This window comes from Vollenhovia emeryi, unplaced genomic scaffold (assembly GCF_000949405.1).
Source record: "Vollenhovia emeryi isolate VEMERY1.0 unplaced genomic scaffold, V.emery_V1.0 DF939197.1, whole genome shotgun sequence".
NCBI lineage: Eukaryota > Metazoa > Arthropoda > Insecta > Hymenoptera > Formicidae > Vollenhovia > Vollenhovia emeryi.
This window is the reverse complement of record NW_011967169.1, coordinates 209,105-226,534: the sequence shown is the minus strand read 5'-3', so window position 1 is coordinate 226,534 and position 17,430 is coordinate 209,105. Positions and strand designations below refer to the sequence as shown.

General features: G+C 37.1%; 3 protein-coding genes across 3 annotated transcripts in view; 2 read left to right on the top strand and 1 right to left on the bottom strand.

The window, feature by feature from the left end:
* Nucleotides 1-3,080: 3,080 nt before the first annotated feature.
* On the top strand, nt 3,081-6,523 carry LOC105561984 (4-coumarate--CoA ligase 1). Its single transcript, XM_012012421.1, has 7 exons — nt 3,081-3,470; nt 4,058-4,234; nt 4,713-5,047; nt 5,160-5,306; nt 5,480-5,728; nt 5,800-6,071; nt 6,175-6,523. Exons 1-7 carry the CDS (start codon nt 3,216-3,218, stop codon nt 6,498-6,500), a joined length of 1,761 nt encoding a protein of 586 aa, XP_011867811.1. The 5' UTR covers nt 3,081-3,215; the 3' UTR covers nt 6,501-6,523.
* A 54-nt stretch (nt 6,524-6,577) lies between these two features.
* Nucleotides 6,578-7,566, bottom strand: LOC105561985 (glutaredoxin-related protein 5, mitochondrial-like). The gene is made up of 3 exons (XM_012012422.1): nt 7,366-7,566; nt 7,046-7,187; nt 6,578-6,823 (listed from the first exon to the last, which is right to left on the bottom strand). Exons 1-3 carry the CDS (start codon nt 7,444-7,446, stop codon nt 6,645-6,647), a joined length of 402 nt encoding a protein of 133 aa, XP_011867812.1. The 5' UTR covers nt 7,447-7,566; the 3' UTR covers nt 6,578-6,644.
* A 2,349-nt stretch (nt 7,567-9,915) lies between these two features.
* LOC105561983 overlaps nt 9,916-17,430 on the top strand; it is a 102,717-nt gene continuing 95,202 nt past the window's right edge. Inside the window, exons 1-2 of the mRNA XM_012012417.1 lie at nt 9,916-10,071; nt 10,406-10,456. Of these exons, the coding sequence (XP_011867807.1) occupies nt 10,008-10,071; nt 10,406-10,456 (115 nt within the window). The 5' untranslated portion in view covers nt 9,916-10,007. The remainder of the gene's footprint in view (nt 10,072-10,405; nt 10,457-17,430) is intronic.

Here is a 17,430-nt window from a genome sequence, read left to right as displayed (position 1 = left end):
AACGTATTTAAATAATTAATACATTGAACACTTATTGTTAGCCGAATGAAATAACACAATTTCAATTGTTTTATTTAATCTCTAATACTTCTTTCCCTTTTTCGATAAATCATGTGGAATGCAAAATTTAACATCATACGCTATAAATTTTCTTACTTAAACGATTTATTCCTTGTTAAATTTGTGTTGATAATTCAAACACGGTATAATTAAGTTTATTGAGAACCAGATTGCTATATCACTCTTTTGATACAAGAAAAAGATTTCAAGTACCGGACAATTCTTAAAGATTGTATAAATGAATACCAAATGTAAGATTTCTCGATTACTATTTTTGGTAAAATTTTTATATTTAGTATTTGAAAAAACAGTTAACTCTACATCGCAACAAATTCTTGAATGCTCTTGTTACATTTCTCTACATATTTTGTATATCATTGTTAAAAATATTTAACATAATTTAATTTCACTGAATCTTTGACTGACTACTTATTGCGACGTAATAAATGAAAAAACTTCACTCTAACGAGATAAGCGATTATAACTGCCCGCACGTTATCGCACGCAAGTTGAACTTTGACATTTTTATAGACCTGTATACGTATACATTCATCATTCATATCTACTTCTTGAAAAGGCTATTGTTTCATTAATGAAGTATATTTGAAACGTAAATATCATATTTTCTTTCACTGATATCCGGCGATATAAAGAAAACATGGATACTTTTCCAGCTACTTGGGCAACAATTATTATATTGCTCGTTTTAATACATTAAGTTTTAGAAAGATAAAAATGTGTATTATGTGACACTTTTTAAATATATTTTTTATCGTACGCACACGTGTGCACGTGTTAAGTCAATCATATTAGATATATGTAGCTCATCAACCAATGGTGTCTATTAGATGCCCCGATTTATATAATATATAATATTTAACATGTAGATGTTTAATTTAGTATTAAGATAATATAATTTTTTGCATCATAGAACATAATTTCATAATAGGTACTTTCTATAATTTACATTTTCATGAGAGTATTTAAATGTAGAGTCTTTTCAATTGCAATGTTTTTTCTCAAAAATTCAGAGATATGCAAATGCACTCCTTGGCAATCCTCGCGATATCTTCGCTTCTTCGTGTAAAATCACATAAACTTGTGTAAAAAGCACCTTGAATGGGTGCCAAATAAATTGTGCGTAACTTCCGCTAATCGCTCGAAAATCGCTCATAATTAATTCTGAGCAAGAGGAAAAATAGAAGAAATATTCTTTAGTCGATTTGGTGAGTTACATCGCGATCCAACTATGCTTGCGATGACACACTTTCTCGCGGTAACTAAGAAATATTTAGTTATTTTCCATTCCTAATCTATAGTAATTAAGATTCGCTTCCTGTTTTTATTCTAAATTTGTAAGTCATTTATACGTATCATGTAAAACTTTTCAATCATATTATCACACACTGTTAAATCCGTAATATTAAATTTGACTCAATGATGAGTCGCCACTGCTCCTTCTTGATATGTCGTTATTATTTTTAACTTGGCAAATTTACAAATTTACATTATAAACTTAATACTGCAACCCAGATAGAATACAAAACTCATAATCATCGTACATCGATCGATAAATCATTTCTCATGGGGTAATGTCACATAAAACACTATTATTTATCTGTGATAAACCGCCTGTGTTATCAATAATCAAAAGATATCAATAAGAGAGAGAGATTAAGTAAGTAAATAGATAAATTACATTTCCTAGAACAGAGGCTATATAAATTTAAACTGATTATTATTGTTAAGTTTCAGAGTATAATATTATACAATAATTTCTTATTAAACGAACACTGTATTTTATACTTTACAATTCATATGATAAAAAAACAGGCTACGTATTCTATGTATAATTATCTCGCTACTTATGCAAAGATAAATATGACAAAATATGCAAAGTAACTGATAAAGCTTCGTTAATTGAACACATTTTTCGTTACTCTTTGCACAGAAATACTCATTGTCTGCATAATCTCAAATCAGCCGATACGATGTTGCTAATCCGAATATATTTTATTTCTCTTTTACGAGAGAACAAAGCTATTCTTTTTTAAAAAATAAACTTTGTCTACAATACTACGCCGCACAACAAATACGACACTATATTTGCAACTGTTAAGCAATCTGGTTTCTACAATATGTGGTGCATTTTTGTTTGTTGAAGACATTCGAAAAAACTGATGTCAAATATTAAGTAATTTTATATTATTTATACGATCAGATTGGGAAGTTTCGAAAGAAACGAGAAAAGAAGAAAAGGGGAGAGAGCGAGGAGAATTAATGCTGAGACGTAATAGCAAAGGTTGAAGCTAGGGTGGAGATTGACTAAACGAGAAAACTAAAGGTGGAATTCATGAAAAGAACGCGAATGCAATGTAATGCGACAAGTAAATGACACGCAATTCAACACTTGTACATTTGTACGAATGCCGTCCGGACGGAAATCAATTTATTTATTTGTCTTGCTTTGCAGGATTTGTATTTTTAAGCGGATTTGATATCCGAATTTGCGTGCATTGTCAAAGGTAGTGTATTCATCCAGGTTCCTCTCTTAGATAGATCTTAGAAAGGTATCGAATGATTGTATGTTGAAAAGAGACAGAGAAATTCGACGTGGCAATGCACCGCATGCTTCTTAGATAACGTACCAGGAAATATTTCAGTATTTGATATTTTAAATCTGATCGAATGAGTTAGAGAAAATTTAGAAAAATTTCCTGAGTAAGAAGAAAATACTTGCATGTAAGATAAATATTTTCTTCGGAAGAAAATCTTTTACAAATAAAAACCTGTTAGATAAAGTGCTTTAATTTATTTAAGATATTCTTCATCTTTTACATATGGAGATATAAGAGAATGTACACTTATACAGAGAAAGGTAAATACGTAGAAAAATAAAATTTAAAATATGACAACGACTTTTATGTAATCGTTACATTATGTGAACTGATGGAGGGGGTAGATATATACTCGGTCGAACTATCTTCCAAAGTAGTTGCTTACTTGCCGTATTGGCTTCAGTGGGAGCTAGAAGCCAATAATTCAACAAGAGTAGTTGGTTACTGGACTAGCTAACACGCGGCCAATGCGTACAATGCTTATACACAGTGCGTGCAACATATTTGTATAAAAGACCACGTTTCTGACTTTTTGCAATGATTCTACCGCTTTACGGACGAGTGCCCTATACTCTGAGTCAGTGCCTCAGAGAATGTATTGTGAGTGCATCGCGAAAAAATTCTTTAGGAAAATTTGTTAAACATCGATACTACGCAACCGCTAGCAAGTTAAAAATTAATTCGCAGAATGTAGTGAGTAGCGGATTCCCCGACATAAGTGGTTTCGAAAATATTTACTTGCACGACTTCATTTGGGATAAAGTCGAAAAATGGTCAAATCACACTGCTCTGGTATGTAATGCAAATAAATATTTATAATACGTATAAAAGAATAAAGAATGTATGTATTTGCATTTCAAAACATTATGGATGTGTGTAAGTTTTTTCCTTCCAATATTGATGGATGAAAAAAGTATGACAATTAGGTATTTTAATATTATGGCAATATCATTTATTTTAAACTAGAAACGAGAAGCTCATTAGGTCCAAGCAAGATGTAGATAGCCGAATAATTTTAATATGTGAATTTATTTTATTTCATTTATTTTAATTTCAACAGTCGTTTGTTTTTCAAGTAATAAATGTTTAAATTTATCATTATAGACTATTGACCCGAGATAATAATAAAATAATTGAGAAAATACGCTTGTGCCATACCAGATAACTTAATTATTGCTTGTTCTATATCGAATAATTTTTTTTATTTATATAGACGTCCTTATTCGTCGCAAAAGTAATGTTGCGCGTTCAGTTAGTAATTAAATTATACTTAATTAAACTCAAAGCTTGTTCGATTTCGTTCACCTTTTCATCGTGCGTGTTTGTAAACATTATATAAATGGTTGAGTAAAACTTTTTATTTAACTTTTTTATTTCAGGTATGCGCAAATACTGGTAGATCATATACGTATGGTCAGTTGAGAAAAGCATGTGGCAAATTAGCAACGAGTTTAAGAAAAATGAAGCTTATGCCGGGAGATACTATCGCTATTATTTTACCAAATATCCCAGAATACGCCATTATCACACTAGCGGCAAATGAAGCCGGTTTACAGGTAAGACAAATTGATTACATTTAGAAGCATTACATGTGTACTATGCAGTGTCTTATAAATCGGAAACCACCATCTTTACATCATTAAAATGGGACCAGTATCTATGTATATTGAACCTGGCACCCTACTTTGAAAAAATTAACTTCTCGATACGGAAAAGGTTAGAATTTTGTTTTTAGTTCAATAGAGAATAAATTACAGAAATTGAAAACATATTATTCGGTACTATTCTTCAAAATGCGACTTTATCCGTATTTGCCGAAAAAAGAACTGCAGTATAGTTTAGGAGACAATGGAACAATTGAAACAATTTCATTTAATTGCTATAGTTGTACAAAAAGATAAAAATAATAAAAATAGACTACATTAAAAACTGACGTCAATAAAAATGCATAATATAATAAGACATTTGTTTTTAGAACTATTAAAATATTCGCAGCAAGCTTGTAATTGTCATGTGAATTTTGTTCTTTTTAAGACAACTCTGATTAATCCTACGCACACAGTGTACGAAATAAAGAGACAATTGGAGAACATGGAATCTCAAGCAATATTTACATTTCCGGGCAAATATGCTGATACCAAAGCAAGTATCGAGAAAAATTCCAAGATAAAGCTACCAATTATTATCGTAAACGATGGGACTGGCGCTGACTCAATCTCAGGGACAATCAAATTAAATGATCTTATGTGCGACGACATCCAAGATTTTTCAGTTAGTCAAAAAACTGGAATAAGTTACGAAGATACGGTATTCTTGCTTTATTCCAGTGGCACAACTGGCATGCCGAAAGGCGTTGAGTTGTCTCATAGGTGCGCAAATTGATTGCAAATTAAGTATTTACATTCAACTGAAAATGCGACAAATTCCACGCGAGAACGTTATAGTGTTGGAGATAAATAATTAGAATATGCGATTTTGCAGGAATATCGTTGCAAATATTCTTCAATACGCCAATCCGACCTTATTCCCTGGAATAGAAGCGAACGAGCACCATCAGGATATTATACCGCTAATATTACCAGCATATCACTGTTTTGGGTTACTAGTTACTTTGTATCCTTATCTGCGGTATGTGAACCTATTAACTAGTTTGCGTAAATATGACAATGCCCGAATATGATCCGCAAATATTGAAAATTGTTGTCATTTTTCTCTTAAACATATCTTTTTCGACATACATATGATACTTAAAATTATAATTTCATCAGTGTAAACATGACATGTGTATCCTACAATTGTAGAATAGGTGCTAAGGTGGTGTGTCTACCGCAATTCTCCGTGAAAGAATTTACAAAACTGCTTGAAAATCATCGGTGCACAATCCTGCATGCCGTACCACCGATCGTACAGATGATGACGAGCAACGAACGTATAACGTCCCGTCACGTTGAATCTATAAGAACAATAATGTGTGGAGCTGCACCGCTCGGGGAAAAATCTATCGCCAAATTCCACAGTCGTTTTACTAATCCCATGATTTTTAACCAAGGGTAAGAAATAATGATGACAAATACAAAAATTTGTGTACAAATAATAAAAAAATGTACAATTGGTTTTACAGATATGGGGCGACGGAGCTGTGCCCAATCGCTACAATCGGTATGGATGTACCATCGACATCGTGCGGTTATCCGGTTGCAAATACACAGATGAGGATTGTAAGCAGGCAAGATGATACTCTCGGCAGAAACTTGGGTCTGCGCGAGGTGGGAGAAATATATATACGGGGTCCGCAGGTAATGAAAGGGTATTATAAAAATCCCGAGGCCACAGCAAATTCGATGGATGGAGACTGGTACAAGACCGGCGATGTGGGCTATTTTACTGAAGATGGTAAGCAAAGTGTGATAAAGTTTAATCGGAAACTTGGGAAAAAGAGGAATATGACAATTATACTGGCACGAGATATTAGCAATTATCATCTTATAAAATGCAGGCCTATTATACGTGCAAGGACGATTCAAGGAAATAATCAAAGTAAAAGGATACCAAGTCGCGCCCACCGAAATTGAAGAAGTGATTCGTAATTACCATCATGTACAAGACGTCGCCGTCATTGGTGTGGCGCACGAAAATTATGGCGAAATACCAAAAGCTTTTGTAGTTCCCAAGGTGGGGGTAAGAATTGACGAGAACGAACTCAAAAACTTTGTCGCTCAACGCGTAGCCAAGTACAAACAATTAGGATATATACAAGTTATAGAAAGTATTCCGAAAACTCCATCTGGAAAAATTCTTCGAAGGGAACTCGAAAAACTGTAACTCGTTTTTCGAACGTCAACTTTTGCGTGGGCGAATTGATTCAAGGAATTTCAAGGATTAGTGCATTAAGATTATGCTTAACATTAACCAAACTGTTTATTGTTACAAAAATTAAGGGACTAGCCTTCTATTGACAAGACATAGCTATTTATTTACAGGAGTAGAGTCTTCTTTCAAAAGAGCACTAGTGATTCCCACTTTCTTCAATTCCTCAACAAGCTCGCCGTTCTTGTGCATTTCTAAGAGTATGTCGCAGCCACCCACAAAATCACCGTTTATAAATACTTGAGGTATTGTGGGCCAATTAGAAAAGTCTTTTATACCTATGTAATTAATATTAGTATTTAAAAACTGTGGCGATAATAATTATAATGGGCACAATATTTACCAAAGTATACACCAAGGATTTAGAAATTACGTATACCTATTCAACGTTTACAAATGTTTGTAAAACGACATATACCGTTTCAAATATGTGCGTAAATAAAAATATTCTCTTTTCGAATTAAAATTTAATTATTTAACAAACATTTGCAATCATTTACCTTGCCTAAGCTCTTCATCTTTAAGAACATCGTGAGCATCATAAGTAACACCGTGCATTCGTAATATCTGAACTACCGCATTGCTGAATCCACATCTTGGCTCTTCTGGAATGCCTTTCATAAAGACGACTACCTTACTTTTCTAAAAGAAACAATTCGTGTACGGCATTAGATATCGCACATAACGTTATTACACTCGTTGACAAAAGTAGAAAACCTCTGGCAACGAGTTGTTTTCGTCTTTTTCTATACCACATAAAATTGCAGATATAACGAAAAAGGAAACACATTAACGTAAGTAAAAACAAGCAACTACTTACTTTAACAAGATTGCCGATTTCGTTCACTTTCGTACTAAAATTTCTGCCGCTAAAGAAGCACTTGGCTCCGATACGAAACATGTCTCGATGTATCGCACTAAACAACACTTTTGCAATCAACTTGGACCTTTCGTTCAACAACGAAATGAGAACGACACATGTACGCAGAAAGATTATAACCTCAAGCGGTCAGCTGTTTCTCCACCGATATTTTTTTTCTCGAGATGCGAGAGAGGCGAGAGGTAAAGGAATGAATGAGTGGCGCCATCGTGTGACAGGATGCCCAAGTTTATGGCCGAAATATTTCCTTACCGTTTATAGATAAATATCATCAAGGAAATATTTTTCCAACAAACGTATCAAAATTTGGATCAAATGTGAAAGGGAGACTTGAGAAAAATAGGTACATGTTCACGAAAAATACAAGCGCTGCTAGAAATCTAGACTTTTACAGTGGATAAATAACTTGTCTTTCCGGCTACACACTGAAAAAAATTTCTGGTTGAATATGGACGAATCAGATAATTCCTTTAGGATTTACCAGAATTCCTTTAGGATTTACCAGAATTCCTGTAATCCTACAGAAATTCTGGTAAATCCTAAAGGAATTCTGGTAAATCCTAAAGGAATTATCTGATTCGTCCATATTCAACCAGAAATTTTTTTCAGTGCAGAGAACGCGATAATACGTGGGCATCAACTTTTCATTTCTACAACTGCAGCAGTTATTTAAAATATGTTAAATGTAGAGCTTCTTGGTATACTTTATTAGTATTATATTATCACACGTATTATAATATAATAATAAATTGCATTATTGCATTGCAGTTGCAATTTTATTTATCTTCTTAATTATCGATGTCCCCCTGTCCCTGCCTACCCGAATCCCTACGTGTGCCCGTATTCCGACGTATAGTTCTATCCATTTTTATACATTTCAACTTAATAGTCCTCAAAGTCTTTTATTAAAACCGCGACGCGATTTATAAAAGGTTATAACACGCGTGCGTGTGGAATTTATTAGAGGGCTTTTCAATCTCGCGCACATATGCGAAGATATGACCCACCCGAAATTTGACGAATGAAAGAAATCTAATTATTTTATGTACATCGGAGTGTGGCCAGATTAGACATACCTTTCGTTGCTCCTAGTCATTTTGACCAGAGATCAGGAAGAAAACTCCAGAAGGCTTCCTCCCGCACTCAAGTGTCCTCGTCTCCGACACACTCGCCAATTTACACTCACTTTTGTGAACATCTGAATGTCTTCGATTGTCACCTCGAGTCCGATTGTCACTTTGTCCGAGTCCGATTACCGAGAAATAGTGGCATTAATAAATCACTGATAACTGTTAATTTAATATTTCGTCTATTATTTCGCGCTTTCAACTTGGAAACAGCGATGACATCGAGCACTGAATATTCGCAGAGAGTTATCGCCATTGCTTCCCGCACTTGTCGCGAACACAACCGACTCGCTCGACTTTCGCCGCGTGAATGATGTTGCGTACGTAAACACCTCGGCCGAAAACCGAGCGCGGATTCCAAGAAATGACGTAGCACCGTAACGTAAACACTTGGGTCGAAAACAGTCTATTGTGTCGAATCAGTCGGCGCGAATCGGTCGAGCGAGGCGGAATGTTTCGCGTGTTTTTTCGCCTCGCTCCTCGTGACGCGATCATTTCTTACCACAATCGCGCGCGATCGTCTCGTACGAGAGTTGGAAACATTTCTCAACCGCGATTAAGTGATTTGTAATCTTATTGTCGATTGTTGCGCTCATTTGTCGAGACGAATATCACGCGTTAATTGAGCACAGAAGAGTCAACGTTGATCCTCGCGTAGTTGGCGCCGAGAACGGAAGAGACACGAGGGTGCAAACTCATAGAGCGGAATGGTGTGCGCAGAAAATGCCTCTTTTCGTCATTGGTCCAGGCTCTCGTTCCGCTCAGTCATTTCCGATTGGTCAATCCGTCAGACAATTGACCAATCATAGTCGACTATTCTTACGACTACGTTACGCCTTCTATGTAGACGCTTGATGCACTAACGTTCGAACCGGCGACACGAATGTCACGGGACGATGTGCGCGATCGTTCCCCGCGTAATTAAACGATGCCACAGCCGTGTGATCGAGCTTGTGCCGGTGAGTACGCCGCGCGCAGTGACCGCCAGGAACCGAGAAGCCCGTGGACACGCAACGGATCGGTCTCGCGGTACGCACAATCGCGCGACGTAGATTCGACTTGACGCGTTAAATCGACGAAATCCCGGCCGAAATGTCTCGCGCGTCCCGAGTACACCGAGCTCAGTTCAGTTTTCATTCCCATCTCCTCGCGCGTGCAGTGATACCCGAGTTTTCCACGCGTGATGCGCGGCGAGAGGAACGTTCGCGCGAAATCGCATTCGGTTCCCTTTTTCGCGACGCGCGTCAAGTTAGCTTCGCGTACGTCCGCGAGTCCTTCGACGAAATGACTCGTCCATCGACGTTGATCGTATCATTTCGCACGACGAAAATTGCGCGTCTCTCGCTCTCTCGTTCTCGTTTCAGTAAAGTCCGCGTCGATTAACACCGGGAGTGCCGTGTCGTGCCGATTGTAAGTAGCTCCTCTTTCGCGAGTGCAGTGTTGTGCCAGTGTGAAATGGAGGAATCTGAGAGGAGGTGGCGGCCCGGGAGGCATCGGGCGACAGCGGACCAACTTTTTCGTGAGTGCAATTATTTATGCATTATTCCCGCGTCAACTTCATTTTCGCGCATCATTTTATACTTTGTGTACAATTAATCCGTTTGCCAACTTATTATCGAGTAGTTTTATTTCACTGTAATTTTTAAATAATAATCAGATAACAAGAAAAAGTTGAATTTTATAAAAGCTTATTGTCTCGTCAAGATGTTTTGCAGAAAATCTTTGGCGATGTAATTTTTTTCATACCTTTTTCTTCTCTTGAATAAAAAGTCCGACACGTTTAAAGATTATATTTTGTAATATAGGTTTTGTTGAATACTGTTTTAAGATGAATTTCATATTTTATGTTGCAGAACAACGAAGCTACGTGGCAGATATACAACTCCGTTGCTGCGCATCAGATGGTGAGTGAGAAACTTTTTGATTCAGGCAACGAATCTACATCTTGTAGTTGGAAGAGTGTAGATCGTAGATCATTAGTATATCTTGTAGATCCGTTGCCTTAAAATAATAACGGCAATTTACTCTTGTATTAAATATGTATACGCATCTTCGTATTTCCTATAACGTCGACGGTTTGGAACAAGTTGTAGCATCGTGGGTGCAGGACTTTACAGAATAACTTTGATCTCGTAGACCGGTATTAAGATTTGATTTCTTTCATTCGTCAAATTTCGGGTGGGTTATTCTTCTTTATATATCCTTGCACATGTGTGCGAGATTGAAAAGACCCCTATTAAATCCCAATCGCACGCGTATTATAATCCCAACTCAAGCCTTTTGTAAATCGCGTCAGGATTTTAATAAAAGACTTTTAGGTCTATTAAGTTGAAACACGGATAGGTAGGGAAATGGATAGGACTGTACATCGGAATATGGGCAGGTAGGGATTCGGGTAGGCAGGAACAAGGAGATATAAGTCGCTGTTCCTCTCGTCAAGTGGGTGCATAGTGAATGCATGGTTTATACCGATGGAAAAACCGGGCCGTGGCAACTCTCTGACTTGTGTCTGTCAGGCTGAAATCACATGGTGCAGAATAGAGCTGCGGAATAGAACGTGCGTCATAGAAGCAACCAATCAGAGCCAGACATTTCCGTCACTCGTTGATACGGCAAAGCTCTGATTGCCTGTTTCTATAACGCACTCTCTATTCCGTACTCCTATTCTGCATCATGTGATTTCAGCTTTAGACTTTTTCTTTGAGTGATACGCGGGAGCATTCGGGTAACGTTTCGGAACGCAGCCCTAAAGATGTGGAACTCAATGGGGCAAGCCAACCGACCAATCGCGGTCGAGCATTTAGTAGCGCTACGCGCTTTCGAGAAATTCAAACGACGCCGGTGCCAACTTGAGTAGGATTCCGCGAGTCAACTGTTATCGAGTACGCGTACGTCCGCAGGTCGCATCGAGTAAGTTTGGCGAACGAGTCTTCGTCCTTATTGAAGTAGAATAGTAAACCGAGAGCGTCAACAATGTTAATGCCGTCGTTTCGTACACGATCTAAGCAATCACGCGTCGCGTCTCGCGTCGGGAGTGCTGTATAAATTAATGGCTAATGGTGGTTGTGGCGTCGCGTCGTGTTAACGAGTGCGCGGGTCGCGATCGGGAGTGAGACACGATCGACTTACGAGTGAAACTGAAACTCGCGCACGTCGGAAATAATGGCGCGCCTAGCGATCAGAAAACTTTACTCGACTGACATGAGCTCTTGCCACTGTAAGCACCGTTGGCCTAACCTAACCTTGTCTCCTCGCTCTGAATGCATCGCGCGCGTACAATAAATCGGCAGGCGTTCGGGCGCGAGATGACAATCGGCACAAGTTATTCGATCGAGTCCATCACTGGAGGTGAATCCGAAATAATGATCCGAAGCAGCTTGCGGAGACCTAATGACGATTCGTCGACCGGTGAGTCCGCGTTGTCAATCATTTACTTATTTCGTGTATGGGACTAGCAATATTAATGGTGCAGTTTGGCACGCATTCTACCCTTCATTCGAGTTTTGAGACATGTGCATGAAAAGATATGGTAACACGAGTGAAAAGCGATTTGAAAAGAAAAGGCGCGATCGATGGTAAAGTGGCTCTCGGTATCATTTCGCTCGAGTACTTGAGATGCTCGTCAGGTGTCGCCGGTATGCAGTCCATTTTCTCCATGTTTCTGATCCCCGTGACGCCTGGTCACCGCCGGTCACGCCGTCACGCAACCGTATTTTGCGGATACAATCGCACTTTTCGAGAATTGCCGGCTCGCGATATCGCGGCGATGCGTCCGGACATCTCGCAATAATCCCAAGATTGGCCCGGTATTCCTCGTGCAGAAAAGTCGTCCGCTCGGACAAGATAGCGCCCGCGAGGCTAAACCCTGTCGCGCTCATTCCGATATCGAATTTGACCTCCATCGTTGACCTAGCTACGTTCATGAAAGCGTCGTGCCGTCGTTACGTTGTTACGAAGATATCGCGTATGAATCGAATCACGTTGTGCGACACAATTTTGTCAACTTTAAAGCCTGATCTACAATGTGCTCTTTGCGTCTGGAAACATTCTATTTTGTAGTCGATAAATACGTTTAAAAACTTTGTGCCAGTGAATATATTATACACTGTACAATCGTACATTGTCGACAAATTTTTTAAGCGTTTCCATTTGTTTGTATAAAATAGAACGTATCCAGATGCAGAGAGAGAGAGCACATTGTAGATGAGGCTTAAATGAAGCGCACTAGAAAAACGTTTGGCAATAATTTTACTTGGAAATATAAAACACTCCGAGTGGCTAAACAGATGTTGAGAAATTTTTGTACACAATTTTCTTCGGTGTCTGCCAAGTACCCAAATAATTCGATATTAGATCAATATTAGTTGGACGGTTCGGTTCATGTTGGAAACTGGTTACACATTAATTCCATCAAACTAACGAGCAATATTTCCTCCCCCCGTCTCTCCTGTGACGTCTCGTGACGACACGTGAATATCCGTGAATTCTCCATGAACACGGAGAAAAATTGATCTTACAATTCGTCATGTACTGGTTGCTTTTTCTTCACTTTCATTGTATTTCTCTCTTCTGTTTTATCGTATCTGTATGCGTGCACACTCTGATGTACGTTTAACGTCTCTCTGCTCGCTCACCTACTGGTGGGCCTCAAAGCAGCAGTCTTGCTGGCACCGAACCATATTACTTTGTATTTGCTTTATTCTCGTTATATTTGTACTTACTATACATATTATGCACCGCAACAAACTTATTATTATTACCAGGGTTGAGAAGTGACTTGTTGTTACTTGTAACCAAGTTACAGTTACAATTACTTTTTTTAGTAACTCTAACTTGGTTACTTTCTCTCCATCTGTAACTGTAACTTAACCCAGTTACATTTTTTCGATAATTAATAACTAATTTAAACAACACACAAGAATGGCCAATGCGAGTCTAAGGCAGGATGTAGATAGCCTATACTTGTAATTGATAAAAATGTGAATTCAACTACTATATTTACTAATTTAAGTTACATTAATAGTTACTTCATATATATTTGAAACCTCCACAGATCGCATTAGGCCTTCCATTTGCGCATAAACGCCTTTATCGACGCTTTGCAATTCAAATGTAGATTTCATATTTTGATTTTCATTGCAAGAAAACTGCAAAGTAACGATTCGTTACTTTTTGAGTAACTTGTAACTGTAACTAGATACTTTTATTAAGTAACTTTCCCAACCCTGATTAGTACTATTATACATACAATGAAGCGCGCGCACACATTAGTAAGTTGGAAATATGGCTAGAAATGCGATGAAACTCAGAAACGCCTACATGGAGAGAATTTTCTCATAAAATTTATCCTGAAATTGATGTAATCGTTGGACAAGATGGCATTTCGAAAAAATTTTAAGTTTTTACAATTTTACCATATATTCTACCAATAAAAGTAAAATGTATGGTAAAATTTCAAAAAAGTCATAAAATTCTTGGAAATGTGTTGTCCAACGATTGCACGGTTTTCAGGATAAATTTTAAGTAAAATTCTTTCCGTGTACGCGGAACTATTTTATCGGTCTTCCCAATGAGACAGTAGAAACACGTGACGGTTTGTTAGCTGTGACGTTTATCTACTCTTATCGAAGAGATTTCACCTTTTGTCCAACATTAAACACATTTCGTTCTTTATAACTTTCCACGTGCATACGTGAACGTGAACCTAATAAGGCAGTTACTAAGATATTTGACTTGATTGACTTGATTGACGTCTGTGCTTTTACAATAGATACGTCCTTTTTTTAGGCACGCTGGATAATTGTTGCGCAAATAACAAGTGAAAAATGTAGATATAACGGATATAATAGGTATATCCCCTCTGCATAACTGTCACGCATTTATACACACATGCATTTAGTAGAAAGGTAGCGCCGACTCGGATCGATTCGGCGCCGACACATCCACGCGATACCAACTTACGTTTTCCGGAATACATTCCGGCTCGTAAAATTTCGGTCGACGACTGATTTTGGAAGCAGACGGCTCGCGCAGGCTGTTTGGCATCATAAAAATGCCGTGATACATCGTAAAACGCTTCTCGCTGCCAGACTGTTACCGCGCGGCACGTGCTGTCATTCGTTCGCTCATCATGACGTCAGTCGGAAAATCCTTCAACAATTAGCTGCTTAGTTTGTTATACATATTACTTTTGTAGATACCAGTAGATATCGTAGAATAAATGCCGATAGTATCGCGCTGATTATTAGTGTTGGCTTTCGATATGTATCAATAAAAGAATCTGCTAGAGAGAGATTTTTTAATAGTAAAAATGATTCATGACAATTCGCCTAGGTAAAACAATACAAGATAAAAGTAAGAAGATGAAGATTATAAAAGTAACAAACACACAATAATATTGGACCGTAACAGTCTATACGATACGACACAAAGCTTTTTAATAAAATTAAGTAAATCGTGAAAGTTTTTCCAACTTTATCATTGCAGCTTTCGAAATCTAGGTTTCTCTATGACGTTAAAAATCAAGATCTAATTCGTTTCTTGCGCAAGAATATTTTCTCGGAAGGTACACGATTAACAATCCATCTTATGTTTAATATGAAAAAGTGTATAATATAAATTGAGATTAATAAATTTTGTATTACGTGAATTGATATGTGTACGTAGGATTCGTATACCATACGCAAAATTTACACAGCATCTGTACCGCGTCATGCCGGTATAAGCCACTGAAGAAATCAATATAGAATCGCACGCGATACGTAGCTAGTGACGTCATGTCGGAAATGTCGAAGCATCTTAATGACGTTATCAAAATGCATGTGTGCGCAAACAACGTGTGTGCGCGGTGATGACGCAATATTGAAAAATCGTCAAGTCGGAAAAACTCTCGCGTGGGTGTTGCTTACGCCATATGCTCTTTCGTCGCTCGTGACGTCACGGGATAAAATCATGGTCACTATGGAGAATCGAGCGGTCTCTTCTCGTTCCCTGGGACGCGAGACGCCCACGAGATTTAAACTTCCGCTGCCGGTGCGAACGTCACGCCCTGTTTGACGGGTAAAGGTGGGTAGGTGTTGCGGTAGGTCCGGGATAAAAGTCCGAAAATAGCAACAGGTATATGTATACGTTACAAAGCGAAAAACTTGGTGGACGTGCAAGGCACTTTTTTTTATACGAATGGCGATATTGCGCCGTAATAGCTAATTGGTAGGCATGAATCGCAAGAGTTGCCAAGATGCAGATTTCTTTATATATTTTCTAAAAAACATACCATACGTTTTCATGATTTAATAACCATTTATTTATCGATAATTTACACATTAGATTGCTCTTCGTATAGCTTCGATTTGTAAAAGGTGGAAAACATGGCTCATCGTCAGTGAAAGTAGCTTAAAAGAACTTTTACTCTTCGTCTACAACTCGACATTATCTCGATAGATAAATTCTAGTTTACTTAAACTCTACACCACAGGCGTTCGTCACACAGCACCTTGGTCCTCATCACTTTTCTATCTTGAACTGGGATGCTAGAAAAAAAGGGCAACCATTTGGTCTATTAAGTGTGAAGGCTCGAAAACTTGTCAAGTTTTATTATTTAGAAAGGATAAGGATATACATAAAACGGAAAGGAATATATTATATTACAATATATATTAAAGTGACAATTGGTGAGATAGTTTATGGTAATTAATGCAATTGTACATACAGTGAATATTATGTGGCGTGACTCTGCATTTCTACAATAATGTTTCTACATACGCTTTTTTATACACGATTGTAAACAGCTGTTCCTTAATTTTTTTAAATCTGAGAGCTACACGATTAAGAAAGAATGACTATTATAATATCGAAGAAAGTTGAGTAAAGTAGGTTAGATTTTTAAATTAACGCAAAGGAAATTTAGTTATATATTACTATTTATTTCGAGTTTATAATCATCGTTCGTTATGCCAGATGCTCTGTAATGCAAAATTGTGTTAAAAATAAAAACAGTCGCACAATATTACATCAACGAACGGTACCTGGGAAACTCATATTTTTTTCTCTCGACTACCTGTTTACCGCATACACAATCTTTTAATCTGTTCTCTCTCTCCTTTTCAAATTACGAAATTAAAACTATTTAATACTTGCTCCGCGAGCGGGGCAAATTCATTTGACAAATTTCGTTAGCATATTGAAATGTAGCTAGCATATCAATAAAGTAATCAATTCGAATACGATATGTAATTTTAGGGCACGAGAGTGAGACAAAATATTTTTAATTTATGAAAAGATAACCCTTGGAAAAATTTATTTTAATTGAATTTAAAGTCTTGAAAAGTAATCTTTCAAATCTGAGAGTTTACTTAAAGAAGTTAAAAGTTTACTTGAGAAATTTTAGAGTAATTTTGGACACTTAAAGTAATTTTTAAATAGCCAAGCCTGTCAAAGTTCCCACTAGAGGGCTGCGCGGCATAGCACTTTCTCGTAAGAAGAAAATCGCATGCGGTAATATAAATTCTTAAAGTTTTAAGTTTACCTTAAGTAAAAGTTTTAAGTGTTGAAATTTACTTATCATATTTCTTATTTTTCTTAAGTAAAATTTCAAGATGTTCTAAGGCATATTTTCCCAAGGAAATGTACTAACAGCAATTACATTAAAGCATTTATCGTCGATTACGAAAACATTATAGAACATTATCAACAAATAAAGTAACGTCAAAATGTTGTTTAAAACATTTATGTCGTAGGGAAAAATATCCTTTTCAACTTATCGATTATAATCGATTTAAATCAATTAAATTAGTCTTCAGGATAAAATAGAAGACTGAGAAACATTTCCAAGAGTAACAATTCATTGCGATGTAACGAGCAAATTTGCCGTTACATACAC

Bases quoted from the DNA above. Each gene is read 5' to 3' on its own strand.
- LOC105561984 (XM_012012421.1), top strand. From the start codon at position 3,216: ATGATTCTACCGCTTTACGGACGAGTGCCCTATACTCTGAGTCAGTGC. The intron at 3,471-4,057 runs GTATGTAATGCA...TTTTTATTTCAG, and splicing joins GGTCAAATCACACTGCTCTG to GTATGCGCAAATACTGGTAG. The intron at 5,048-5,159 runs GTGCGCAAATTG...GCGATTTTGCAG, and splicing joins GGCGTTGAGTTGTCTCATAG to GAATATCGTTGCAAATATTC.
- LOC105561985 (XM_012012422.1), bottom strand. From the start codon at position 7,446: ATGTTTCGTATCGGAGCCAAGTGCTTCTTTAGCGGCAGAAATTTTAGT. The intron at 7,188-7,365 runs GTAAGTAGTTGC...TGTTTCTTTTAG, and splicing joins AAATCGGCAATCTTGTTAAA to AAAAGTAAGGTAGTCGTCTT. The intron at 6,824-7,045 runs GTAAATGATTGC...TTAATTACATAG, and splicing joins AGATGAAGAGCTTAGGCAAG to GTATAAAAGACTTTTCTAAT.